At 46.4% G+C, this 27,484-nt stretch overlaps 1 protein-coding gene across 3 annotated transcripts in view; it reads right to left on the reverse strand.

Annotated features, from left to right (window-relative positions):
- The window catches only part of ME3 (malic enzyme 3), a 220,034-nt gene extending 196,254 nt beyond the window's left edge, over positions 1-23,780 (reverse strand). Inside the window, exons 1-2 of one of the 3 annotated variants that reach the window (XM_043876341.1) lie at positions 23,547-23,780; positions 23,052-23,249 (exon numbers count right to left, since the gene is read on the reverse strand). In XM_043876341.1, coding sequence (XP_043732276.1) covers positions 23,052-23,234 — 183 coding nt within the window. In that variant the 5' untranslated portion in view covers positions 23,235-23,249; positions 23,547-23,780. The remainder of the gene's footprint in view (positions 1-23,051; positions 23,250-23,546) is intronic. The other 2 variants (XM_043876333.1, XM_043876328.1) reach the window with 2 other exon arrangements.
- Between the last annotated feature and the right edge of the window lie 3,704 nt (positions 23,781-27,484).

The raw sequence follows: 27,484 nt of genomic DNA on the forward strand, positions 1-27,484 counted from the left end.
GGTACAGTTAAACGAGCACCATTTGAGAGGTCCTTGACACAGGAAGAAGAGACAACAAAATCAAGACTGCATGACAGTCTTTGGTGCTCAGGCCAGACTTCTGTGAGGTCATCTCTTGGTACACTGGCTCCTGCCATGGAGGTGACAGATCAGGCTCAGTGGAGATCCACAGAGCATATTAGCTTCTGACACTAAAGGCCACCACATTTGGAAATAAGAGTCTGGGGTTTCCCAAGCTAGAAGGCTTCTGAGTCTGCTCGCCTTGAACCCTGGGGTCGCTGACGTTCTTCACGCTGCAGATGTACAGAGTGACTGCCATGGATGGCAAGGTCTCACCTCTCATACTCATTGGCTGTGATCCCAGTGTTTGGGTCAACAGCTTTAAGATGTGACACTGCATTTAATATGTGCTCAAATGACACTTCGGGGACCTCAGGCTTCCTGCACTGATGGGCAGGTGGCAGCCATCCAGTCCAGTTTGGTTTTCTTAAGCAGTTGCCTCACCTCTGCAGAGGTGTCACGCCCCAAGAAAACAGTAAGTACCCAGCAGTCACTCATTCGGATCTTGGACTATCTCACCCCATCTACTGTAGACCTTGATCCTCACTCTTGCTTCTCTTCACTTCTTTTCCTGCCTGGCATGTTACACCTCCTTCATGCTCTCCAACAGGGTACACAATCCAATTCTTCTTGGTCTCTACCACTGGCCCACCTTCCTATGAGGTTTTCCTCTCTCATCCTCGGTTTGGAGTTCCACCGTTGATATTTGAGGACCCATTCCTCCACCTCAGTTCCTCCCCAGGATCTCATTTCCAGGATAAGTGCCCCCAGACTTGAACACTTAGTTCTGATGGAAAGAAACAGGGAGAAAGTGTTTCTGACTCCCTAGAGGCTAACATCACCATGTTCAACAATTGGGAATCCAACTAAGCACACATAATCTGCTCTCTTTTCCCTGGGGGGTAACTGAAAGGCACATCAGTATATCCTAACAGTATGAATGTATGCTGTTGCTCAGTCACTAAGTCGTGTCCAACTCTTTGCGACCCCATGGACTGCAGCACACCAGGCTTCCCTGTCCTTCCCTATCTCCCAGAGGTCACTGAAGTTCATGTCCATTGAATCGGTGATGCCATCCAAATATCTCATCCTCTGCCACCCTTCCCTCCTTTTGCCTTCAATCCTTCCCAGCATCTGGGTCTTTTCCAATAAGTCTGCTCCTCACATCAGGTGGCCAAAGCATTGGAGCTTCAGCTTCAACATCAGTCCTTCCAATGAATATTCAGGGTTGATTTCCCTTAGGATTAACTGGTTTGATCTCCTTGCTGTCCAAGGGACTCTCAAGTCTTCTCCAACACCATAGTTCAAAAGCATCAACTCTTCAACATTCAGCCTTCTTTATGGTCCAACTCTTACAACCGTATATGACTACTGGAAAAACCACAGCTTTGACTATATGGACCATTGTAGGCAAAGTGATGTCTTTGCTTTTTAATACCCTGTCTAGGTTTGTGATAGACTTCTTTCCAAGAAGCAAGGATATTCTAATTTCTTGGCTAAAGTCACCATCCACAGTGATTTTGGAGCCCAAGAAGAGAAAAATCTGTCACTGCTTTCACTTCCACTTCAGCTTTGAATGTATAATACATATTTAAATTACATGAATGTATGTGTATATGAATGTATTCATGTATGAATGAATGTATAATATATAGTTAAATTACATATAATTTTCAATAACCCTTGTGCAATTCTAATGGACAGAATATCATGTCCTGACACCAAGAAGAAAAGAAGCAAGCAGGAGAAAAGTCTTCTCACTCAGTAAGGAAAATAAGAAGGCAACGGCAAACAAACCAGTTCAAGGCAGACATAGAATTACAACACAAAAACCAAATAAAAGCTCCTCAGAAATGGTTATTTGATCAAACATGTTAATGAAGCACTTGGTCTCTGGGAGGGCTGATGGGAACTATACTTCAGAGGCTAAGTCAACGGAACAAATGCTTCCCCCATGGAAAACAGGGGCGGAAGAGTCCCTCAGATCTACACACCATCAGTTAAATGGATGCAAATGTGTTTACAGCCCTCCTTCTTTGAAGCTACAGTATTATGAAATGTTTACAGTGTTAGGCCCCCCTTATAAAAATTCACTCGTTTGAAGAGGAAGTGAATTAAAGACGGCCACTGCAGTTATACCACATAGAATAAGTTACACAAGATCAAAGACTTGGGACATGCATTGTGTAAAACCAAAGATCTTTCATGATTTTGCACAAACTGTAAGATGCCTAGCCTCCCAAGAATTTTCATTCTGGAAACCGTGTTTTCATCACTGAATGTCCTGTGTTGTCCACGGCTTCACGGTTAGAGTCACACCATGTGACAGATCACCTTGTCTAAATAACACCACAAAATGTACAAGAGACAACAGTTGGCTTTCTATGGTATTCTTATTGCTGATTCTACTAAAACTTCACCTCTTCCTAAAAATCTTTAGTTATTTACCTAGACAAGTGGCTGAGACTGGGTCAAATTCGCCAAGAAAATCATTCCTGTAAGCTTCTGACTTTCTCTTTTCCTTCTCCAGGAATCATGGTTCATAAAGACAAACCAGGACTCTGTAAAGAGAAAGGTGAGCAAAAATCTAATCCAGTGGAGAAACCGACAACACTTGCCATGGAGGCCAAATTTATGAAAGGTTCATATTGCATCAACTTCAGATTCTTGTTTCTAGTCCATCTAGGTCTTTGCAAAAAATAATAATAATAATAATAATAATATAGGAAGGAAAGAAAAAAATACCTAGAGGAATGAAATTCTCATCTAGAAAATATACTTGCCAAATTATGAACATTCTTTCCATCTTCAATGCAAAGAATTACTGTTTTTCCAGAAGACTGAGGGAAAACACAGCAGAAGAAGGACGTCCCATGAGCTCCTACAAGTGTTAAAATAGCATCTCACCCACATCTTTGTGATGGGGGGCAGTGATGTCAAATACTGCATGGGATGCTGGGCACCGTCCCCACAATGAAAAAATGTCAGTTAATGAGAGTCCCTTGGGCAGCAAGGAGATCAAACCAGTCAATCTTAAAGGAAATCAACCCTGAATATTCGTTGGAAGGACTGGTGCTAAAGTTGGAGCTCCAATATTTGGCCACCTGATGCAAAGAGCCAACTCATTGGAAAAGACCCTGATGCTGGGAAAGATTGAGGGCAACAGAGGATGAGATGGTTGGAAGGTATCACTGACTCAATGGATATGAGTTTGAGCACATTCAGGGAAATAATGAAGGATAGGGAAGCCTGGTGTGCTGCAGTTCATGGGGTCGCAAAGAGTCAGACACGACTGAGCAACTAAACAACAATGTGACCACATACTCAGTGAGTCAGTACCTTCCTTTGGGAGATAAAATTATAATCAAGAGTGCTGCTTTGTGAGAACAGAACCAGAACAGGGATGCTTAATTAGATAAAGGTCAATGACAACAACAGTCACAATAAAACCGCTCTTAAAATAAACAGAGCCCAAGTCAGTAATTCATCTCATATTCACCAGCCCCAAAGCAGTCCTTAAGGAATTTTATGTTTTGAAAAATCTTGATTGATAGTAAATTTCTTTTCCAATGTTTAAGATACACGTAACCGGCAGGCAAAACTTTGGCTACTGGCATGAGCTCATCAGTATTAACAGCTTTACTTTGTTTAATTCCAGGCAAAGACAAAGGAACATGATACTCTGACTAAGCTGTACAAGTTTATGTAGATGCATACAAAGTTTCCACTAGGTTTTTTGTTTGTTTGTTTTTTAACATTGACAATAAACCTTAAGAGTCCTTTTGCTGCTAAGGAGCTCAAGAAATTCTGGAAGGGACACAGTCTTCTCTTTCCTCAGTACCTCTCACACCTGTGTCCACAGCACAACTGGCCACCCCAGGCCCCCATCTCCCTCGTGGGAGTCGAACTCCTGATTCTCTAGTCTCCCTGACTCTGCTCTCGTCCCCTCTCTGGGACCAAAGCGGTCTGTCTGTAGCTCGAATCCCACTGCGTCCCTTTCCAGTGTTCCCCTCATCTTTAGAACTAATGTCCAGCTCTTCCCCAGGCAAGGAGCAGCCCTGGACTCCCCCCATCCCGGGTCTGGCCCTGCCTTGCTATCCAATCCCTCCCCTTCACACACCCTGCCCACCTCCACAATCACCCACAGGTCCTCACATGCCATGCAGTTCTGCTGTGTGAGCTTGGAATGTCTTGCTCCCACTTCGTCCACTCAGGGAACCCCTGTATATCTTTCAGGTCTCAGCTCCAAGAAAAATAAGTAGTGACCTCAGCAGGGAGGTCAGAGCAAAGTGTCTTTGTTTTACTTTAGGCAACACATTATCTGTGAAATTCAATATAAGGATCCAAAGTCACCCACTTAGAGAAATGTTACCTCCTTTCTCTTTGCCAAGAGAAAAATTACTTGGATATTATTAATTTGTTGTTGTTTAGTTGCTAAGTCATGTCTGACTCTTTGCGACCCCATGGACTGTAGCCCACCAGGCTTCTCTGTCAATGGGATTCTCCAGGCAAGAATACTGGAGTGGGTTGCCATTCCCTTCTCTAGGGGATCCTCCTGACCCCGGGATTGAACCCGCATCTCCTGCATTGGCAGGGGGATTCTTTACTGCTGAGCCACCAGGGAAACCCCAGACATTGTTAATATCATACTTTTGATACATTTATGTATCATAAATTGCATTACATTTATGATCTTGCCAGTCTGTCTCTTCATCTGAACTCTGAGAGCAAGGATCATGACTGACTGATTCATCTCTTTATTTTTTTTTTTTGAACCCAACACAGTGCCTGGAACACAGTAGGTGCTCAATAGATGTTTTTGTACAAATCAATGGCTAGTCTCAAGAAATCTGGATTGAGTCTTGTTGCTGCCCCCTTACCGTCCAGGAGACCATGACCACTCATTTAGGCTCTCTGGGTCCTGATGTTTCCCCATAAAACAAAGACTGTAATGCCCGCCTTGTGAGGATGCAAGGAGGGGACCAGTCAGGAAGCCCCCAGGGTAAAACACGAACAGGCCACTTCCTGGTTACTATGAAGCAGGATGCCGAGGGAGGCCAGGAAGGAGCTGAAATCAGCAGTGGGGGTGGGGTGGCACAGCGGGAACACACAGACTGAGTCCAGGTGAATCTGAAGGTGGAGGACACAGGGGACAGGTCTCAGCCATTCTACGTTCAAACTTGGTTCCCAATCCAGCCACCTCCCTCCTCTCCTGTCTCGGCCGCCTCCCACAGCCCGGCCGCCACCACCTCGGGCCCCCACTGCTGCACGGCCTGAGACTGGGCTTCCTGCTTCCACTCTCGCCCCCTCCAGCCTGTCCTCCACACTCAGCCAGAGAGATCGTTCGTGGACGTGAAGCGGATCACGCCACTTCCTGGTGTGCCCCGTGTTACAGAAGAGGAAAGCCAGCCTGCATCCCCCAGACTCCAAGGTCCTGCACAGATCTGAGACCCTGAGCCGTCTGCACCCCGATTGGAGGCCACTGCTCCGCACACCCCTACTGGACTGCCTGCGGTCAGTTCCCAGAACCTGCCAGGCCAAGTCGTCCCTCGTCTCCGGCTCGACACGGACTGTTCCTTCCGCCAAAGCACTCTGGGCCTGGCTCCTCCGCCAGCTGGCCCCTCTCTCCCCAGCTCTTTGTTCAAATGCTACCTCCTAAGAGGTGTTCCCTCACCACTGGAGGGGACCTCAGCTATTCTCTCAGGCCATACCCTGTTTGTTTATTCTCTACCGTTAAAAATCATCTGGGCACTTTTGTCTACTTACCGTCTTTCTCACTAGATGATATATTCAATAAGAAGGAGGATCGTAGCTGTCACATTTCCTCTGTTATTCCCAATACCTAAAGTAGGAAGTCAAGAAACACCTGCAGTAACAGGCAAATTTCCCCTTGGAGTACAGAATGAAGCAGGGCAAAGGCTAATAGAGTTTTGCCAAGAGAACACACTGGGCATAGCAAACACCCTCTTCCAACAACACAAGAGAAGACTCTACACATGGACATCACCAGATGGTCAACACCGAAATCAGACTGATTATATTCTTTGCAGCAAAGGATGGAGAAGCTCTATACAGTCAGCAAAAACAAGACCAGGAGCTGACTGTGGCTCAGATCATGAACTCCTTATTGCCAAATTCAGACTTAAATTGAAGAAAGTAGGGAAAACAACTAGACCATTCAGGTATGACCTAAATCAAATCCCTTATGACTACACAGTGGAAGTGAGAAATAGATTTAAAGGACTAGATCTGATAGACAGAGTACCTGATGAACTATGGATGGAGGTTTGTGACATTGTACAGGAGACAGGGATCAAGACCATCCCCACGGAAAAGAAATGCAAAAAAGCAAAATGGCTGTCTGAGGAGGGCTTACAAATAGCTGTGAAAAGAAAAGAAGAGAAAAGCAAAGGAGAAAAGGAAAGATATTCCCATTTGAATTCAGAGTTCCAGAGAATAGCAAGGAGAGATAAGAAAGCCTTCCTCAGTGATCAGTACAAAGAAATAGAGGAAAACAACAGAATGGGAAAAACTAGAGATGTCTTCAAGAAAATGAGAGATACCAAGGGAACATTTCATGCAAAAATTGGCTCAATAAAGGACAGAAATGGTATGGACCTAACAGAAGCAGAAGATATTAAGAAGAGGTGGCAAGAATACACAGAAGAACTGTACAAAAAAGATGTTCATGACCCAGATAATCATGATGGTATGATCACTCACCTAGAGTCAAACATCCTGGAATGTTAAGTCAGGTGAGCCTTAGGAAGCCTCACTATCAACAAAGCTAGTGGATGTGATGGAATTCCAGTTGAGCTATTTCAAATCCTGAAAGATGATGCTGTGAAAGTGCTGCACTCAATATGCCAGCAAATTTGGAAAACTCAGCAGTGGCCACAGGACTGGAAAAGGTCAGTTTTCATTCCAATCCCTAAGAAAGGCAATCCCAAAGAATGCTCAAACTACCGCACAATTTCACTCATCTCACATGCTAGTAAAGTAATGCTAAAAATTCTGCAAGCCAGGCTTCAACAGTATGTGAACCATGAACTTCCAGAAGTTCAAGTTGGATTTAGAAAAAGCAGAGGAACCAGAGATCAAATTGCCAACATCTGCTGGATCATCAGAAAAGCAAGAGAGTTCCAGAAAAACATGTATTCCTGCTTTATTGACTATGCCAAAGCCTCTGACTGTGTGGATCACAATAAACTGTGGAAAATTCTGAAAGAGATGGGAATACCAGACCACTTGACCTGCCTCTTGAGAAATCTGTATGCAGGTCAGGAAGCAACAGTTAGAACTGGACATGGACCAACAGACTGGATCCAAATAGGAAAAAGAGTACGTCAAGGCTGTATATTGTCACCCTGCTTATTTAACTTAAACGCAAAATACATCATGAGAAATGCTGGGCTGGATGAAGCACAGGCTGGAATCAAGATTGCCGGGAGAAGTATCAGTAACCTCAAATATTCATATGACACCACCCTTATGGCAGAAAGTGAAGAAGAACTAAAGAGCCTCTTGATGAAAGTGAAAGAGGAGAGTGAAAAAGTTGGCTTAAAGCTCAACATTCAGAAAACAAAGATTATGGCATCCGGTCCCATCACTTCATGGTAAATAGGGGAAACAGTGAGGAAACTGTGGAAACAGTGACAGACTTTATTTTGGGGGGCTCCAAAATCACTGCAGATGGTGACTGCAGCCATGAAATTAAAAGACGCTTGCTCCTTGGAAGAAAAGTTATGACCAACCTAGACAGCATATTAAAAAGCAAAGACATTACTTTGTCAACAAATGTCCATCTAGTCAAACCTATGGTTTTTCCAGTAGTCATGTATGGATGTGAGAGTTGGAATGTAAAGAAAGCTGAGTGCCAAAGAATTGATGCTTTTGAACTGTGGTGTTGGAGAAAATTCTTGAGAGTCCCTTGGACTGCAAGGAGATCCAACCAGTCCATCCTAAAGGAAATCAGTCCTGAATATTCATTGGAAGGAGTGATGCTAAAGCTGAAACTCCAATACTTTGTCTACCTGATTCGAAGAACTGACTCACTTGAAAAGACCCTGATGCTGGGAAAGATTGAAGGCAGGAGGAGAAGGGGACGACAGAGGATGAGATGGTTGGATAGCATCACCGACTCAGTGGACATGAGTTTGAGTAGACTCTGTGAGTTGGTGATGGACAGGGAGGCCTGGTGTGCTGCAGTCCATGGGGTTGGAAAGGGTTGGACACAACTGACTGAACTGAACAATGCCTGGTAACTGGTAGGTGGTCAATAAACATTTGATGGTTGGATGAATGGACTGATGGATGGAGACAGAAACAAACGGATGGATGGATGGATGACTGAATGGGGAGGCAGAGAAGGAAGTAAAGAAGAGATGAGATGCAGATCAGGAAGCAGGACTCTGTAAGATATAAAGGTCCATTAGATGGGTAGCCCTAGACATCTTAGTGATACCATGAAGCGCCTCAGAATGTTTTGAATAGAAATCTGTAAGGGAGAAGAGGCCATGGAAACAGGAGGCGGAGTTTACCTTCTCCATGGTTTTTTCTCTGCCTGGAAATAATATATGGAAAGCACCTATAAGATCACTTGGCATGCGTGGCATTAGATAAGTGTTTATTATTTCTAATACTATTATTCCAGCAGTTATGAGTCCCAAAGGAAGCAGCTGACTGTAGGCAAGTGACTGGTCATAGAACACTGAACAGCTCAGCCAACGAAAAAGCTGCCACGGATGCTTGAGACGCTGCAGTCCCACAGCCAAGGCTGGTTCCTGGGGGCTGGACCGTCCCTGGCGGGGCAGGCCCTTCCCCTGGGCACCATGGGGCCAGCTGCCCACAGGCACCGCCAGGCACTGCCGAGGTTCCTCAAACACGAGGAGAAGCTGCTGCCAGCTCCTGAAGTGTGAGAACAGGGGAAATCTTTCAGCTTTGACAGGTGCATTTCAAAGCCTGTTTCTAAAAATGGCTGTTAATAGGCTTTCCTTCACACCAACTCTCTCTACGCCGGCTTTATCAGGTGGCAACTGCATAGCTATTCACTGTCCAGTGGCCAGAGTGATTTCACCAGTCCAAAAAAAATATTAATAATTATGGGCTGGAAGAACCCCAAGATAAAAGAGATGACAAGGAAGGGTCTGACATGAGGGCTGAGCTTTCTGTCAAATGGTTGGTGGACTGCCTTCACGATCATGTTACTGCAGAGAAAAATAGAAATCCCAAGACAAAAGTGGACGTCAGGAGCACGTCCACTTATTCGAGATGGACACACAGGAGTGATATCAAGAGTTGGGACAGCAGATGTTTAGGTCTGAGACATATGCTGTTTAGCATGAATGCATCTCCTTTCTACAAGAGACTCAAAAACACTGTGCTTAAGTCAATGGAGGCTGTGTGTATGCTCAGTCACTCAGTTGTGTCTGACTCTTTGCGACCCCACGGACTGTAGCCCGCCAGGGTCCTCTGTTCATGGGATTTTCCAGGCAAGAGTACTGGAGTGGGTTGCCATTTCCTCCTTCAGGGGATCTTCCCAACCCTGGGGTCGAACCTGGGTCTCCTCCACTGCAGGCAGATTCTTTACCATCTGAGCCGCCAGAGGAGGCCAAGTACTCAGAAATTATCACTGTAGACTCTACCTCACCTGTTTCTTCCCAGACTCACTCCTCTCTTCTCACGTCTCTGCCAAAATCAGATGGACCCCACGCCCACGGAGAATGAGCTCGGATCTCCCAGTCTCCCCTCTCCTTCTGGACTGGCTGATCTAGAGGTCCAGGTCTAAACCCTATTAGGTCTGTGACTTCTTCTGAGGCCCACACGGACCTTCACACTATGCTAAAAGGAATGGAGCAAAATTTTCGTGGATCTGGGTCCACGAAGGATTAACTGGGCACTTATTACAGCACTCTGTTAAGTGGGGTCCTTTATTATCACCTCCATTCACAGATGTGGAAACTGAGGCTTAGAGAAATGAAGTGCCTTTCCCAAGACCACGCATATGGTGAATGGCTGAGCTGGAACTGGAACCTTGGGCTTTCTTGACTCTAAATCCCTAGACCATAGCCACTGGACTCTGCTGCCTGGTCACAGGCTGTTCCCTGGTGGTGGTGGGCAGCGGGAGGTCACACACGGTGGATTCTAACTAACTGCTGTCCTTCATCACCAGACTCCTTTAATCTGTTGCTAATTATAGCAGGTCTAAACCTTCGGTCTTTAAAGTAGCCTCAAAGATGAGAATATATAATCTGATCGTAAATGCGTTATTCTTTAGATGAAATGCAACTGGCGCAGCATCAGAGCAGAAAACTCTCTTGAAGAAATGGATTCCTGAAATTCATATGACCAAAATAAAAGATTTCTCTTGGTTTTCAAAATCCTCCAAGCCCCATGGAGGGATCTAGATACTGTCACCATCTTTTTAGTCATGTCCAGCTCTTTGTGACCCCATGGACTGTAGCCTGTCAGGCTCCTCTTTCCATGGAATTCTCCTGGCCAGGATACTGGAGTGGGTAGCCTTTCCCTTCTCCAGGGGATCTTCCCATCCTAGGGATCGATCCTGCATTTGCAGGTGGATTCTTTACCAGCTGAGCCACAGGGGAAGCCTTTTTAGAAGAGACAGCAAATGGGCTTGTGTATTATCAGTCTTGATCAGAGTGGTTTCTGATGTCTCCAGGAGGGAATGTGAAAGTGATTCGCATAACTAATTTTTATCGAGAGTATATTATGAAGAAGGCATCGTGCTGGCCACACAGTGCTGAAGACGGGGTCCTGGCTCTGAGGATAACATCCAGATGGAGGCAGACACATGCACTGTAAGTGTTTGCTGAGGCCCAATATAGAAGGACTTCCCTGGTGGCTCAGTGGTAAAGAACCCGCCTGCCAATGCCAGAGACATGGCTTCGATCCCTGGGTTGGGAAGATCTCCTGGAGCAGGAAATGGCAACCCACTCCAGCATTTTTCCCTGGAAAATTCCATTCACAGAGGAGCCTGGTGGTCTACAGTCCATGGGGTGGAAAAGAGTTGGACACGGCTGAGCATACACACACATATACACACACACACAATGTAGAAAACAGCCAGGACTGTATAAGCTAAACCTCAGAGGAACGTGCAGGGTGAACAAGTCACTTGCATGGGTCATTATCAAGGAAGGCAGCAAGGCCGAGGCAGCCCTTGCGAGCTGAGCTGAAGTATGTCAAATATTTGATAAATGAACCCAATGTGAATGGTGCTCCCAGGGGCTGAACAACACAAAAGTGAGGGAAAAAGCAAAATCAAAGGGCACGTCACAGTCCTGGAGATAAATCATTAACTCTACTTGTAGAATTAGAGGTTCCATAAAATGATTTCTTTCTCTGAAAATGGGGCCCCTCATAAAGTATGGGTCTACTGCTCGATTTCTGCACATTCAACCACAAAAGGTGGCTCTTTTCAGGGAGAAAGGCTTCTCTCACATGCTTTGATCTAGACAGCTTCTCCTCCACTATCTTCATCTGCCAACTCCTCCTCTTCACGGTGGCGATTCTGACAGTGCAGCCAGAGGAAGTGTTTGCTCCCCTCTCCCAAGCTCCCACAGCACTAGAACACATGCTTCTCATCACACCGAAATTCTGAACTGAAACTGTCTGCTTACAAACTGCTGCCTACCCCCACCCCTCTTACACATAAGCTCCCTGAAGGCAAGTGTGTTCGCCACTGAGGTTCCACTGCCTAAAATACAATAGGGACTCAGCAAGTCTTTAATGAATAAATTTAATAAATAAACAAATGAGTCTTGGGAGAATCACACAAATTTAGAGGGTGACAAGAAGGCATCCAGCGATCTTTAAAATTCCCTCCGAGATTCTGATTCTGACAGAGCCAGTAGGAATGAGCACAGCCCATCAGAGGGCCTCGGCAGGGAGTGCCTTGCCAGACCGCCTGGTAGAGTCAGTTCTATGGTTTTCCCAGTAGCCATGTATGCATGTGAGAGCTGGACCATAAAGAGGGCTGAGTGCCGAAGAGTTGATGCTTTTGAATTGTGGTGCTGGAGAAGACTCCTGAGTCTCCTTGGACAGCAAGATCAAAAGAGTCAATCCTAAAGGAAATCAACCCTGAATATTCATTGGAAGGACTGATGCTGAAGCTGAAGCTCCAATGCTCTGGCCACCTGACACGAAGAGCTGACTCACTGGAAAAGACCCTGATGCTAGGAAAGACTGAAGGCAAAAGGAGAAGGGCGGGGCATAGAATGATGGTCAGATAGCATCACTGACTCAATGGACATGAATTTGAGCAGACTCCAGGAGACAGTGAAGGACGGAGGAGCCTGGTAGGCTGCTGTCCATGGGGTCACAAAGAGTCAGACGCAACTTAGCGACTAAATAACAACAACAAAATTAAATGACTCAATATAACCCCTGGCACGCTGTATATCAAAAAAAATCCTAGCTCTTCTCATTATGACTTGAGTGCCTTCCACAAGGCATTCTACTATTGAAAGAAATTCAGTATAATATGAATCTATGTTGAATCTTCAACACTCCCTTCAGAAGCCAGAGAAAGAAGGGGTGGGAACCATCTACTGTGAATGAAGACCAGCGCCACTGAAGTCGTGAGGGAACTCGGCAGCCTTTGTCTCATGGAAAAGTCACTGCACAGCTCAACAAAACAGAGGATGCCGCCTTGTGGGATGCTGGCTCCTCCTACTGTTTTCTGAAAGACCAAGGCAAACTAAAGGATCCAGTAGGGTCTGCTTCTTCCAGAGCTCCACACCACAGGGGAGTGTGTTCCAGGACCATTATGCTATGGGCTTTGTAGACCACTCCCAAACAATGATACAGAATCCAGACAAAACGCTTAAAAAAAATAATAATATTCTCAAGTTGCTAATCATTCAACTCTATCCCCTACGGTCCCTCTGGCTTTCAATATCACTTTTAAAAGCAACTGCAGCTTTGATTTTCTCTTATTCAGCTTCCTCAAAGGCTGATGATCTTTCCACCAAAACTCCCTCTCCTCAAATGACTGAGTACATTTTACTTTCTACTGTGTCCTTTTGGTAGGAACTCTGTTTTCACCAGGCTGCCAGGCAACCGTCTGGGTACAGAATGAATGCGTGCTTTTAACCGCTGACCCTGGCACCCCCAATCATAGGCTATCCCTCAGATTTTCATCACACAATCATAGAGCAACTTTTGTGCTCTGCATCAGAGAGGCAGTGGGCCACCACCCCAAAGGATTTCCCAATGTACTTTCTACACATCAAAGTGAAGGTCTGGAAGCTGACTATAACCACATCTTTGCAAACAAAAGTGCTGCATACCAGTGACCCCTTGCAATAGCCACAAGAATCAAAAGGCCCCTCCACAGTCTCTCACTATAAGACTGGCATTTGGAAAGAAGAGAATAGATGATGAAAGAAATCTTTGGTAGAAATGACACCAATGCAAACTAAAATAAAGTCATAATCCCCAGAGTCTCCAAAGGCCCAAGTGGATCAAGAGACACTAGAAACAGAGGTTGGAAATGAACCCTGAAAAAGTGTCCACGGAAACTCTATATAGAGAGTTCAGATTTAGATGGACTTTGACACCATTTGGTCGGAGTCTGAGCCAGACAACATGTATTTCTGTGTGGGCTCTGCCCCCAGCGCCGCTGCTTATAGACTGTAGCTACTGTTGTTTACAACTGCTTTTAGAACATGTGGCAGGTTCCTATGTTAACATTTTATTACATGAATCTAAACATATTGCCTCTAGAAGATAACTGATTATACACGCAAGCAAACCTTGAAATAGGACCATCTGGGAGGGATTTCTGGGCTTCCCTGGTGGCTCAGACGGTAGAGAATCTGCCTGCAGTGTGGGAGACCCAGGTTTGATCCCTGGCTTGGAAAGATCCTCTTGAGAAAGGAATGGCAACCCACTCCAGTACTCTTGCCTGGAGAATTCCATGGACAGAGGGGCCTGACAGGCTTCAGTCCCTGGGGTTGCAAAGAGTCAGACACGACTGAGTGACTAACACACACAGACACAGATTTCTATAGGATTAAAATGCCACCCTTGTGTTACAGATAGGTCAACTTCCAAAAGTTGGTCCAAATGTTATTTACATGGCTCTAGAAACTCAATTTCCAACAGAAACTGTAGCCTAAAATTGAAAAGACAATGGGCCACTAAAGAAAATTATATAAAGAAGAAATAATCTCCCATAATTCCATTGCCCTAACATTATCACTTTTACAAATTTAGTTCCAAGTCTTTTTACAGAGCTACATCTTTTTACAGTAATGCACCTGGGTATAGATTCCACTTACTATTTTGCATTTTTAATTAACCATTCATAAACATAAGTCAACACTTCTGAAATCTTCATAATGATCAAATGCTAATCTAACACATAATATACTATCTTTGGAGGACAATTCAACTATTTATAATAGCACATTTATAAGAAAAGACTTTCTGAGCATTAGATTTGTTTTTCCAGGAGTAGCAAACCTTCTCCCTGAGCTTCTGGCATCCCATCCCACACTTCCTTGGTTCCCTGACCCCTGAGGTACACAGCAGTTCCTGGTATGATGTCTTAGTCCATCCGGGATGCTGCAACAAAACACCATAAACAAAGTGGCTTCGCTGTTGCTGTTCAGTCGCTAAGTCATGTCCGACTCTTTCCACGCCAGGCTTCTCTGTCCATCACCATCTCCCAGAGCTTGCTCAAACTCATGTCCATTGAGTCAGTGATGCCATCCAACCATCTCATCCTCTGTCACCCCCTTCTCCTCCTGCCCTCAATCTTTCCCAGCATCAGGCCTTTTCCAGTGAGTCAGCTCTTCGCATCAGGTGGCCAAAGTACTAGAACTTCAGCATCAGTGGGGCCCCAGGGCAGCCAACAGCAGTGGTGAGGCTGGGGTGCCCTCCACTCCTGGGTGTCCTCCAACATCAGCTCCAGCCTTCCCCATATCCCCTGCCCAGCCACTCCAGCAGGGCCTTTGTCTCAACCCCTAGCCTCATGCTGACTGATACCCAATGGCTGGTGAAGGTTTAAACACTTAATGAGGACCAGCAGTGGGACAGCCAGGCATGTCATCCAGCTATGCTGAGTGGCTGAAGGGCATGTCCCTGCTGATTAGGGCCTGACAAAACCTGGTCCACTGGAGATGGGAATGGCAAACCGCTTCAGGATTCTTGCCTTGAGAACTCCATGAACAGTATGAAAATGGTGCCTTACACAACAGAAATTTACTTCTCACAGCAAAGACCAAGTTTAAGACCAAGGTGTAGCTGAGTCAGTTCCTGCTGAGGACCATCCTCCTGGCTTGCAGATGGCCATTTTCTTGCCTTATTGTCACATGGCAGAAAGGGAGCAGGGGTTCCCTTCTGTTTTTTTTTTTATAAAAGCACTAATCCCATCATGAGGGCTCCACTCTTGTGATCTAATTACCTCCCAAAGGCCCGACCATCAAACACCATCACATTTAGTGGTAAGGCTTCAACCTGTGGATGGGAGGGGCGGGGGTCCATAATGTGGTAAGGCTTGTCTTCAGCAGGGAGGCTGCAGCATGGGGGGCTCAGAGAAGTTCAGAGCAGAGACAGGGCCTTCCAGGGTGGGAGCTCTAGGAAGCTGGAGATGCTGACTGAAGCTGGGTTTTCCTATCTCTGGTCTACTCCCTCCACATCCTATGGAGGAAAAGTAGATCATGTTAAGGGGACCAAGAAAGTTGAAAGGACTGTTTACAGCTTCCCATGGGGTGGTCTGAGTAGGTCTCATTGAGAAAGTGAGAAGCCTTGAAGAAGGTGAGGGAGTTAACCACGTGGCTATGCAGGGGCTGTGTGTTCTAGAAGAGGAAGAGCCAGGGCAAAGAGCCCAAGTAGGAGCATGCTTGGAGTATCTGAGGCCTGCTTGATTTGGGCAGTGAGACTGAAATGTAGGAAAAGAGGTCAGAGAGGGTCAAATCATGCAGGACATGGTAAGAACTTTGACTCTGCAGAGTTTTGAGCAGAGGAGTGATGTGATCAAACTTTGTTTTAAAAGGATCACACTGGCTGTTGTGGGGAAGATAAACAAGAGAAACGGAATAATACCAGCTAGGGTATCCTCAGATACGCAGATGACACCACCCTTATGGGAGAAAGCGAAGAAGAACTAAAGAGCCTCTTGATGAAAGTGAAAGGGGAGAGTGAAAACGTTGGTTTAAAACTCAACATTCAGAAAACTAAGATCATGGCATCCGGTCCCATCATTTCATGGCAAATAGATGGGGAAACAATGGAAACCATGAGAGACTTTAGTTTTGGGGGCTCCAAAATCACTGCAGATGGTGACTGCAGCCATGAAATTAAGACGCTTGCTCCTTGGAAGAAAAGCTATAACCAATCTAGACAGCATGTTAAAAAGCAGAGACATTACCTTACCAAATGCTATGGTTTTTCCAGTAGTCACTTATGGATGTGAGAGTTGGACTATAAAGAAAGCTGAGCACCAAAGAATTGATGCTTTTGAACTGTGGTGTTGGAGAAGACTCTTGAGAGTCCCTTGGACTGCAAGGAGATCCAACCAGTCCATCCTAAAGGAAATCAGTCCTGAATATTCATTGGAAGGATTGATGCTGAAGCTTAAACTCCAATACTTTGGCTACCTCATGCGAAGAGTTGACTCATTGGAAAAGACCCTGATGCTGGGAAAGATTGAAAGCAGGAGAAGGGGATGACAGAGGATGAGATGGTTGGCTGGCATCACCAATGAGATGGACATGAGTTTGAGTAGGCTCCAGGAGCTGGTGATGGACAGGGAGGCCTGGTGTGCTGCAGTCAACGGGGTCACAAAGAGTCAGACACGCCTGAGCAACTGAGCTGATTGAACTGAACCATCTAGGGGGCTCTGTAATCATCCAGCTGAGAAATGGCAGTGCCTTAGTTCAGTGGGAGACCTGTGGTGTGAGCAGAGGCCGGATTCCACATGTGGTCTGGAGACAAGAGGAGCAGGGCTACCCGGTGAATTGGACACGGGGCCTGAAAGAGAGTGGCCAAGGATGTGTGCAAGGTTTTAGCCTCTCAAAGCATGGTTAACAGACACAGAGGAGGAGATTGAAAGGAGCAGGACTAGAAGTTGGAGACCCATGAGAAGGCTTCTGCCTAATCTAGACACAAGATGATGAAGGTATGAACAAGGCTGCTGGTAGAGGAGATGTAGAGAAACTGATGGATTTTAAAGGGTGGGATAAAACTGTCAGTAAATCAAGTTAAAATCTCAGATAAGCATTTTGTAGCCCTTTCCCTAATATCCACTCATTCTTTCCTTAGTGGTGTAGAATTTCTAGCAGGATATATGGGTGCCCAGCTAAAGACTGTGTTTCCCTGGTTCCCCTGCAGCTATGACCAACTCTGGCCAATTGGATGTGAATGAAAGTGATATTTGCAACATCCAAATTCTGCTAATTCCCTTGCACATTTGCTTCTGTATAGAATGAATGACAGAGACGAGAGCAACCATCCCGGACCATGAAATGGAAGATGCACACTGAGGACAGCAGAGCAACAAAATCAAGCTGTGTATCAACCTGCTCACTGCCCACCCAGACTTGTTTATGAGCGAAAGAGGCTTTTATCTTGTTTAAGCCTCTGAGTCAGGGGATTGCTTTGTAAAAGTTGCCTAACTTTTAGCCTAATGAATGTAAGTTCTTTTAGTTGTTTCAAGCACAAAGCCCTAACACCAAATGTTATCAATCCCAGGAAGCCAGGACAGTATTTGACAGGGAAGGATTTCATTCCAACCCGCCTCTGCTCGTTTGTTCTTAAAATATCTGAACAGGACTTGAGCTTCAATGCTCTGAGTCACTGCACAGGAGGTGCATGTCCAGAACAAACTGCTGCTCATGGAACTGATGTTTACTTAATAATGCATTGCTTTTTTTTTAATAGTTATGCATTTCTTTTCATGCATAACTAGCACATCAACATGTGACTGTGTGGATATATTGCTTAGTTAGCATAAGACTAAATTGGTAAGCGAGTAAAAAGAAAAAGGATGTTGAGTTAAAGAAAATATTAAGGAAGTGAGAGAACAGGAGGTCCTCATATTTATCAAAGAAGCCCAACCCAACATCACATCAGAAGCAGAGGTCTCAAGAAGACATATTATGTCATCCGCCTTTGGAACAGAAAACAGCATCTCCAAGAAACCTCAAATTCTCCCAATCATCACCTCCTGATTGATCAATGAGGCAAGTGTGTGATGACAGACTCCCCCCCAACCCAAAGGAGGCAAGATCAAGTTCTAAACTGGCAGGGAACAAAAACATCCTTCATTCACAGGCACAGCCTAGCTGTGTCAGAGGCAGCAAGGCTGCGGGGCTCACTCGCCACGTGAACAGGATGGAGGTGATTCCACCTATGAAGATAGCCTATAAATGGGCTTGATCATTTCAGGAGTCTAAGAAGTCACCACTGCATGCAGCAGGGATGGAGCTGAAACCTGTGCGCCCAGCACCGCAGCACAGCCCCCCAGGGCTTCCACACCCACCAGTCTAAATGCATGTAGTCCACGTAGAAAGGCGGTCCCCATGCCCTGCAGTTTGGAGGGCCCACTGCATGAAGTGCACTGGTCCATTATCAGTGACTGGACCAAGCACCCTTCATTCATTCTTTCATTCATTCATCAAGCTCAAGAGATCAAAAAAAAAAAAAAAAAGCAGAGAATCAACAGTTGACCCCCCTTCCCACCACGGCTATGGAGCATTCCATTAGACGGGTGTACTGTAAATTGCTTAGCCATTCACTGGTTTAATGCACATCTGGGTTGTTTCCAGACTTGGGCTATCGTTCATAAAGCTATTATAAGCAAACACAAAGAAAAAAACTGCAGAGAAGCAGGTGAAGGTTCAGTGGAAGCATATGATAAAAATCATTGTTGACACGTGGGTCAAAGGAGGTGGTTGACCCAGCCTGGGAAATATCACACCCCTGCAGTGAAATGTGCTGAAGTCTGGGAAGATCAAAATCAAGTAGGTGGATTTCCTCCCAACGGGCTGCTTGTAAACATGTCTCCAGGCAACGAGAGCACTGGGCTAACGGTAAAGCAGTAACATTAAGGCTCATAAAGCTGAGAGGAAAGGGGTTAGGGCTCGACTGAGATCGTCCAAAGAGCAAATATTTATTGAGCACGTCAAGTCAGATGTAGAGTATCATGTGACAAGACAGTGTCTGTCCTCAAGGTGCTCGGGGTCTAGGGTGGAAGTCACACCACCAGCCATGACGCTCAGCATCAAAAGGAAACACAAGGGGTGAGAAGACAAATGGGTGGGGGCTCGAGTCTAGGGTGGGGCGTGGGAACAGCAGAGCCCTTCCCAAGAGGCCGGAGGTAAGCTGAGGCAGCGATGCTGCGGGGGCTCACTTGCCACATGAACAGGATGGAGGTGACTCCCCCTATGAAGACAGCCTATAAAATGGGCTTGATCATTTCCCGTTTCATGTAGGGAAAAGGTTGCTGATATTCTGTAATGTGTAACCAAAGAGTCACTCTGTTGCCACAATCATCTACATGGATAGCAGGAGAAGTCATTATGTAAATTTCAGAAGAAAGGCACAATATTGTTGTTTTAAAAAAAGAAATAGAAATTGGAGTATTGGTGAATCATTCAGAAGATCTAGACCCCTGTAGGGAACTCAGAATCATCTAGTTTCAATTGCTATCATCGTGAATATGTCTAAGTCGGTCAGAACTGATGTGAATGAGAACTGTCATTGTGATTCAGCAGACTGAAAATCAGAATGTGGGCTGCTTCTGCCCACCTCTGCAACCACTGACAATCTCTGTGGCTTTCTTTCAAGCGAGAAATCGCTTGACTTTCTCACCCTGTCTCTTCACCTGAAAATAAGAGGCTGGATGAAAACAACAGTTTTTATAACGGTTGTCATTTTAAAATGACAGTCCACAGCGAAAGTTGGCATTTCACATGGTGACTTGGTATAATACTTATGTTTATTAAATTTTAATACATTTACTATTTCTTAATTGTATTGTAACCCATTTCTTTGAAATTAAAAAAAAAAAAAAAGCTGGTTAGATCCACAAGATAATTCCATGTTTCATAGGTTGTGACTGGAAGTTTGAACAATTTCAGGCTAGGTCATATCTAAGGGAACCTCCCACCCTGATTCTGGGACTTGTCAAAATGATCACCTAATATTTAGTGCCTCACAGTTTTCCAAAGTGATTTCACAGGACTCTCCCAGGATCCTCACAGCAGTGGTGTGACATCGGCAGAGGGGCTAATGAGAGGCATCACAGATCAGAGGGCGAGATTACAACATTGCTGGGGCCAGACCCTGTGACTGCACAATGGCAGTGATGCCCGCCCTGTTTAGTAGCTCTTCTCTAGGAGAATTCCATCTCCTGATGACCCTCTGCCCTCAAGCTTCAGCTTAAATGCCTCGCCCACAAAAGCAGGAGGCAAAACCAGTGCACATGTTCCAAGAATGTAATGTTAATCTTCATGGTTACGCCCTCGTTACAGCCTTCAGGGACTGCCCAGTGCCAGCCACAAGCGCAGGAAGCTTGGTCCCTGCCCTGGAGGAGCTCCGAGTCTAGCAGAAAAGAAATCCACCGCAGGGCCACCCACTATGGATGTCTCCCTTTCGAAGCCACCCTTCCCCTGTTTTCTTAGTGATAACCTCAGTGGTTCTGTTGAACTCAGCAAGTCTCCCCATCTGGCTGATGGAAAGTGCCAAGCTTTCAAGCCTTCCCTGGAGACTGCCTGAGCGCTGGACGTCAGCAGGACAGCGAGAAGGTCGCTCCCCAGGAGGAAATGCGGGGCAGTGCCCAGGCAGGGTTGCTTCCGCCACTGTCTCCCTTCCCTCCCCAAGGCAAGTGGGGGAGGCCACAGGCTCTCTCAGCATCACCCTAGACACTCTTCTCAGCCCAGACTAGCATCAGCTGACTTCAAGGATATACAAAAACTCTTTTAACATCATGAAAAGGTCAGGTCCCTAGATTTATGGATAATGTCCCATTTATCCTACTTAGGAGGAAAAAAAAATTTACATCAGGGACAAAGGACAAGGGCAAGAATGCCTTCAGGAAACCATAAACCTAAAGGCTAAAAAAAGACATTCAAGTCCTTCTTTCATTTTTTTTTTAAACTATTCATAAAAATTAAGTGCTAATTCGAATACACTAGTCCTTCCAAAGCTATTATTGTTAAAACAACTGGAGTCAGTAGTGGGAATTTATTATCTTGCTTTCCAGCATCTACCCTTTCTCCCTCGGATGACAATACACAGATTTACTTGGGGTGGGGTTGGGTGTTATTCTAAACCAGCTGGTATGGGTACCCCTAACCTAAACTCCATCTTTAAATTCAGGGGTGAATGCTGACTGACTTAAGTCATAGTAATAGGTTTGAGAGTAGAAGGAAGTCCAATTAGAGTCCATGGGACAGAAAGACTCCGTTCCTGAGCCTTCAGAGAAAGTGTCCTTTCTCGTCTACAGGAGCTACCAGAAGCCAGTGCCTTTCCATCTCTGGATGGTGTGATGTGAGAACAGGAGATGGGGGCCTGTGGCAGCAATGGGGTGAGAGACTCTCCGGGATGGAATCTGAAGATGCAGCTGACAAGCAAGAGCCAAGAGCCAGGCAGGCAGCCGGAGAACCTGCATCTGTAAGGATGCGGTCTGGACTGCTGAGTCAAACTTGCCTGCAGTGCTTTCTTCCTCTGGACCTTTCGTTACAGAGGGTTTATTCGCTAGGCTAGTTTGAGCTTCCTAACACCTGCCAAGAAAGTAAGCCATAATTCATAAAACACCTTACCTATCCCAAAGTAGTAATACGCAAAGGATTTAGGGTTTCTTGGAGGGGGGTAGCAGGGATCATGGTGTGATGTGATGGGTGGAGGTTGAGAGTGAAATTTTCTTTCTTAGCTTCTTCTATTAATTCTGCAGGAAACAACACTTAGCATCTAGATAATTGTTCCTATTTCTCAAAAACACCTTTTCCACAACTATTTCCTCACTTGAATTTCACAATCCTGATTCAAGGAACTTATAAAGAATTTTATCTTGCAGTAACTGCTTCTTTACCAAGCACTTTATATACTGTCAAAATCAAATTCAGTAATTCATCTCATTGTCACAATAGCTGAATGTGGTAGGGATGGTGGGTCTATCATAACATCTACTTTAAGCAGGAGAAAGTTGAACCTCAGAGAAATCAAATGAGAGGCCTAAGTTAATATGAGGCATTTTGGGTGACAGGCCTTAAACCCAGGTCTCTCGATTTTAACATCAATGATACTAAACTCCACTCCCAGAAACAAATGTGTGTGCCTTAAGCACTGTGTCAGCAGTGGGCTGAATTTGACCCAAGCGCCGGAGATCCAGACCCAGATTTCAGTGGCAGAGTCAGAGCTAACTAGCTGGTGACCTTGGTCAAGTTTCTTTTGCCTTGTTTTCTCATTTGTAAAGGGAGGGGTTTGAATTAGGTTCTCTGAGGCCTTTCCAAGGTCTGAATGTTCCATAATTCTAGACTTTCCTGTCCTGGCTCAAATTAAAAATCTTTTTCTCAGAGTAATTATAACCTTAGCTGATATTTGTTCTCATTGGGTGTCAGGGACTGTGCTAAGAACATTATCTCTGTTTTCTCTTTAATCTCACAACACTCCCAACCCAACTGTATCGCTTTTACAGATAAGGAAACTTGGACGGCCAGAGGTTCAATGAACTGCCCCAAATCAACAGAATCAGCAAGCATCAAGGCAAGATCTGACTCCAAATCCGAATGGCTATGAGGATCTCAACCTAGTCTATATTTGTTCGTGAAGAAATCAGGCTCCCGCATTATTGGTGACCTCTTTCCAAGCAGAAGTGGGGCGCTAAAAAGCCAAACCGAGTTACACCAAGCTTCCCCTGGAAGGGCGTCTGGGAGGATCCTCCCGGGGCCCCGGGGGCGGGGCGCCCATCCCGCCAGCCCTGGGAGAGCGGCGTGGGCCCTCCTACCCTCCCGGCCGGTTACCTTGTTGAGATGCGGGTTCCTGGTGACATCGTACCCCCGCTTCTTCAGCGGCACAGGGCGCGCCGGGCGGGCCTTGGAGTGGCAGCCTCGGGCGGGCGCGGGGGGCGCCCAGCTCCGGACAGCGCCGCAGGCCCGGCCGGGCCGGAGAGTCAGCCGCGCGCCGGTGCCCAGCGCGGCGCCCATGGTCCTGGCGCAGACCTGGCACGGGGAGACAGCAAGGTCAGGGGGGCCTTCGGGCCGGCCAGGACCCGCGCGCGCCGGGGACGCGTGCGCGGGGAGAGGGCGGGGGTCCCGCAGGGGCTCAGGCGCCCCCCTCCCCCGCGGCCACCCGCGCGGCTCTCGAGGCTCGGCGGCGGGGCTCAGGCCTGGGCGAGCCGGGGCGAAGCGAAAGCAAGCTCAGGAAGCAGATCCGGTGCGGGCGGCAGCCCGCGCCTCGCCCGCCTCCATCCCCGCAGAGAAGCAGCGGCAACTGCGCGGCGAGGAGGGTCCTCAAACCTCCGAGTCCGCTCGATGGCGCGCCTCGGTCCACCCCGCTTCTCCAGCCCACCTGTGCTGCGCCGGGAGCCGCTGGCTACGCGGCCCCGCTGCGGGGCAGGCGGGGCGAGACGCTGCGGGGCCGTTATTCCCCTCTCGCCAATGGCTGGACCGCGTCGGCGGCCGCGAGAGCGCAGAAGCGGGTGCGCCCTGGAAGGCGAGTCCCCAAACCTCTGCGCGCCGTGCGGGGCTTCCCCGCGGGCGCCGCGCAGCCGCGTGCGCGTGCCTCCGCGCTGATTATAAAGGAAGCTCGGGATGCTCTCCGAGCCTCCCTCTCTTGAGAAAGCGAACGCACAAAGCGGGCTCAGCGTTTAGGGATCAGTGGACCTTCTTACAGCCCCGGCATTTGGGGGAGAAGGCCCTTGGCTTCCGCACAAGGAGTTAAAACCCTCAGGCACCCAGCTCGGCGTTGCCTTGGGCTGCCAAGTACATAGCCCTTAGCCTCACGTGGCTCTATACCTTTAAACAAGCTACTTTAAATGGAGTAATATTTAAAGTCTAGTTCCTTAGGTGCAATAGCCAAGTGTCACAAGCCCAAAAGCCACCTGTCCAGTAGCTTTGGGCCTGACAGAGGAGCCTGGCATGCTACAGTCCGTGGGGTCGCAGAGTCGGACACGACTGGGGGACTCAGCACAGTACGGATAACGGAACGTTTCCATCTTTGCAGAAAGTTCGAGCGGACAGTGCTAATACAGGGTCACCAGATACTAAGACATGACTTGTTGGGGCCAGATAAGAACCTTGGGGGTCTATCTCAATACTGAATTAATGGTAGATGTTTTCCACAGAGTAACCAGGAAATCCCTTTTCAACACGAACTTTTCAGTGGGTGTGAAGTAAAACCCAGACTCTCTTTGGTGCTCACGTGTTATCCCGTAGTTATCCTGGCTGCTGCGACTTCCTCATTCTACTCCTGTCTCCCTTTCACTGAGCTCCAGCCACACAGACTCCTCCCTGTGTTTCCGCCCGGGCCAGCTCCCTCACACCTCAGGGCCTTTGCACTTGCTAAGAGCTTGGAATGTTCCTGCTCTCAAGTCTCCACTAAATTTTCAACTGGAACACCTTTCCTCCACTCCATCCAGTGTCAGCCTCCCCTAGGTCGTGAAGGAATTTTTCCTTTCTTAAAACAACACAGCCAGTAATTAGCTTGTTTTTCTAATTGTTTATTGTCTGTCTTCCCTTAGAATGTAAGCTTCATGGGGAAAGGCTCTTTGCTGTAAACCCCTGTATCCTCACTTCTAGCTCAGTGCCTGGTACATTTGTTGTTGTTGTTTAGTCACTAAGTCATGTCCAACTCTTGGACCTGCCAGGCTCCTCTGTCCATGGGATTCTCCATGCAAGAATACTGGAGTGGGTTGTCATTTCCTTCTCCAGGGAATCTTCCCAACCCAGGGACGGAACCTGTGTCTCCTGCTTGGCAGGCAGAAGATGCCTGGTAAGCCTGGGAAGATGCCTGGTACATAGTTGCATAATAAATAGCTGTTGGGTGAAGGAACAGAAGTGATAGTCACTTTCCTGGACTGTGCACCCTCAGACTGAGGGACAGGTGGCGTGGTCCTCTACACTCCCCTTCAAACCTTCCGTGTAAGCAGCCTTTAGAATGTGCGCTCTGGCTCTGTTTTGAGTACCAAATAGATATTTTAGGACTCTGGGCTGCCCTTGCCTGGATTCAGGATTCCCTTCTCTCCCTGAGAAACAACCATCACCCCCTTCATTCTCTCCCCTTTTCAGTCCAGTCTCCTATTTGCAGTTCAGTAATCTATATCGGGAGTTGGTGATGGACAGGGAAGCCTGGCGTGCTGCGGTCCATGGGGTCACAAAGAGTTGGACACAACTGAATCTATATAAAAATGGTACTTTCCAAATCAGAACTGAAATCACCTGGTAGGGGGATGGGGTGAGGGGCAAGATACAGATTTACAGATCTCCAACCACAGAAATTCCAATTCAGTAGGGTTTAAATGCCTGTAGTCCCAGGGACGGTGGAGCCTGGTGGGCTGCCATCTGTGGGGTCTCACAGAGTCGGACACAACTGAATCGACTTAGCAGCAGCAGTCTGGTTTACTCTTGGACTGAACATTTACATAAACACATAAATTATCCTTATTTTCCCCCCTTAAACCCGTTTTAGTCAGACTTTTGGTTACTTGCAACCCAGAGTATTTATAACTGATACTTTCCTGTCAACACTGTTTTTATATTTGCTAATCTTTGCAAACATCTTGAGAGAGACAGAGAGACAGAGACAGAGAGAGTTTCCATCTTTGGTACCTGACACACAGCAAGTCATCCAAAACTTTTGAATGAGTCTAACTTTCCTCAATACAGTGATCATTTTCTCACCTGGAGGACATTGCATAGGTAACCTCAGTCATTTGAAACTTAACTAGAAACCAGGATGTAGACAAGTGTTCCCAAATAAGCCAGTGTAATTCTTATGACATCTGTTCATAAGAGCACATGCAGCTTCTGTCTAAGATTCTCTCACATGTGCTATGTTCTCTTAACCCAGATGTAAATCTAACAATATTGCTTTTCTATCATGGGTGTTGATCTTTGGCCAAGTTAAAAAAAAAAAAAAAAGGTGCTAAAGGCAGGTTCACTAGGTGGAGCCGCAGAAAGTAGTGACGAACAGGCTGCCCTGTTCCTCAGACCCAGGTTCTTTCTCTAGGGTGCTGTCCATCTTTCTGCAGAAGCATGAATGTGAAAAGGGGGAAGAGGAAGTTGGGAGCACTGCTTTAGGGCAACGATGTGGATATGGCTTACATGACATCTACTCCCGTTCTGCAGGTGAAATGGAAGTCACGCAGTCATATCAGCTACCAGGAAGCCTGGGAATACTGTCTCTAGCAGGAAAGGCATGAACACCCTCTGCTAAAGCTCAGTGGGGGCGTCTACTACTAAAAGAAGGATGGGAGAATGAGTCCTGGGAACTAGTGACTACTGCTAGTCTGGATATAATACTCATTTTATAGGAAAGTGCTTGCAATGGAGTGGATGCTCAGAAACTGCTCACAATTATTACTGGCAGGTGTGGCTTCCCTCTCTGGTTTCCTGGCGTCTTGCTTACTTTTAGAGCTGAACGTAGGATTACAGGGACCAGATTCAGAGCTATGGGCATGTTTCAGAACTTTTTCAGCTCCATACTACTCTGACTTCCTTAGCAAACCAGCCCTGTGGTCCCTGTGGTCTGATTCTGCACTAGATAGAACTAGTGAGTCTCTATAAAATTTGTCTCAGTCTCTTTGCCTTCACATCCCATGTACTGTCTCCTGTCAGAAGTTGTGGTTGTGATGCCATCCCTGGGGTGGAAGGAAAGGAGCCCCATTCCCATCCTCCCCAGCCAAGGCTCCCATATTCCCAGTGCATTTAGGACCTGTACTATTTCATTCTGATCGCAGAGTTTGCACATCTATCTGTTTCTCTACAGTACTATATTGAGTTCCTTTAGGAGTGGAACCACCATTTGTGATTCTTTGCATCTCCAGTACCTAGGACAGTACCTAACACCAAGAACACAGTTCAGTCTGATGAATTAAATAAAACATATATGAATCAAATTTGTGCATATCCTTCTAAGAACTGGACTTGTTAAAAACAAATTCGGTGCGTTGGTAAAAGGGTGTCAAAGCAGCTTAGGGTTTTAGTTCAGTTGACTGTCTCAAAGCAAGATGACTTGTCTTTTGTAAACAGATTTTAATGACCCTACCTATGGATTTTTTTAAAAAATGAAGGTGCATTAAAATTCATTATTTTTCAGCTAATCCCATTGCTTCACAAATATATAATATTCTATGCAACATTCTACAAATGTTGTGAACTCTTTAACTCACATTGCTGCCAGGAGTATTTAGAGATACCCCAACTCTGTTGTTTACATAAGAAGGGGATGGTGATGA

This window comes from Cervus elaphus, chromosome 2 (genome assembly GCF_910594005.1).
Source record: "Cervus elaphus chromosome 2, mCerEla1.1, whole genome shotgun sequence".
Taxonomy (NCBI): Eukaryota; Metazoa; Chordata; class Mammalia; order Artiodactyla; family Cervidae; genus Cervus; species Cervus elaphus.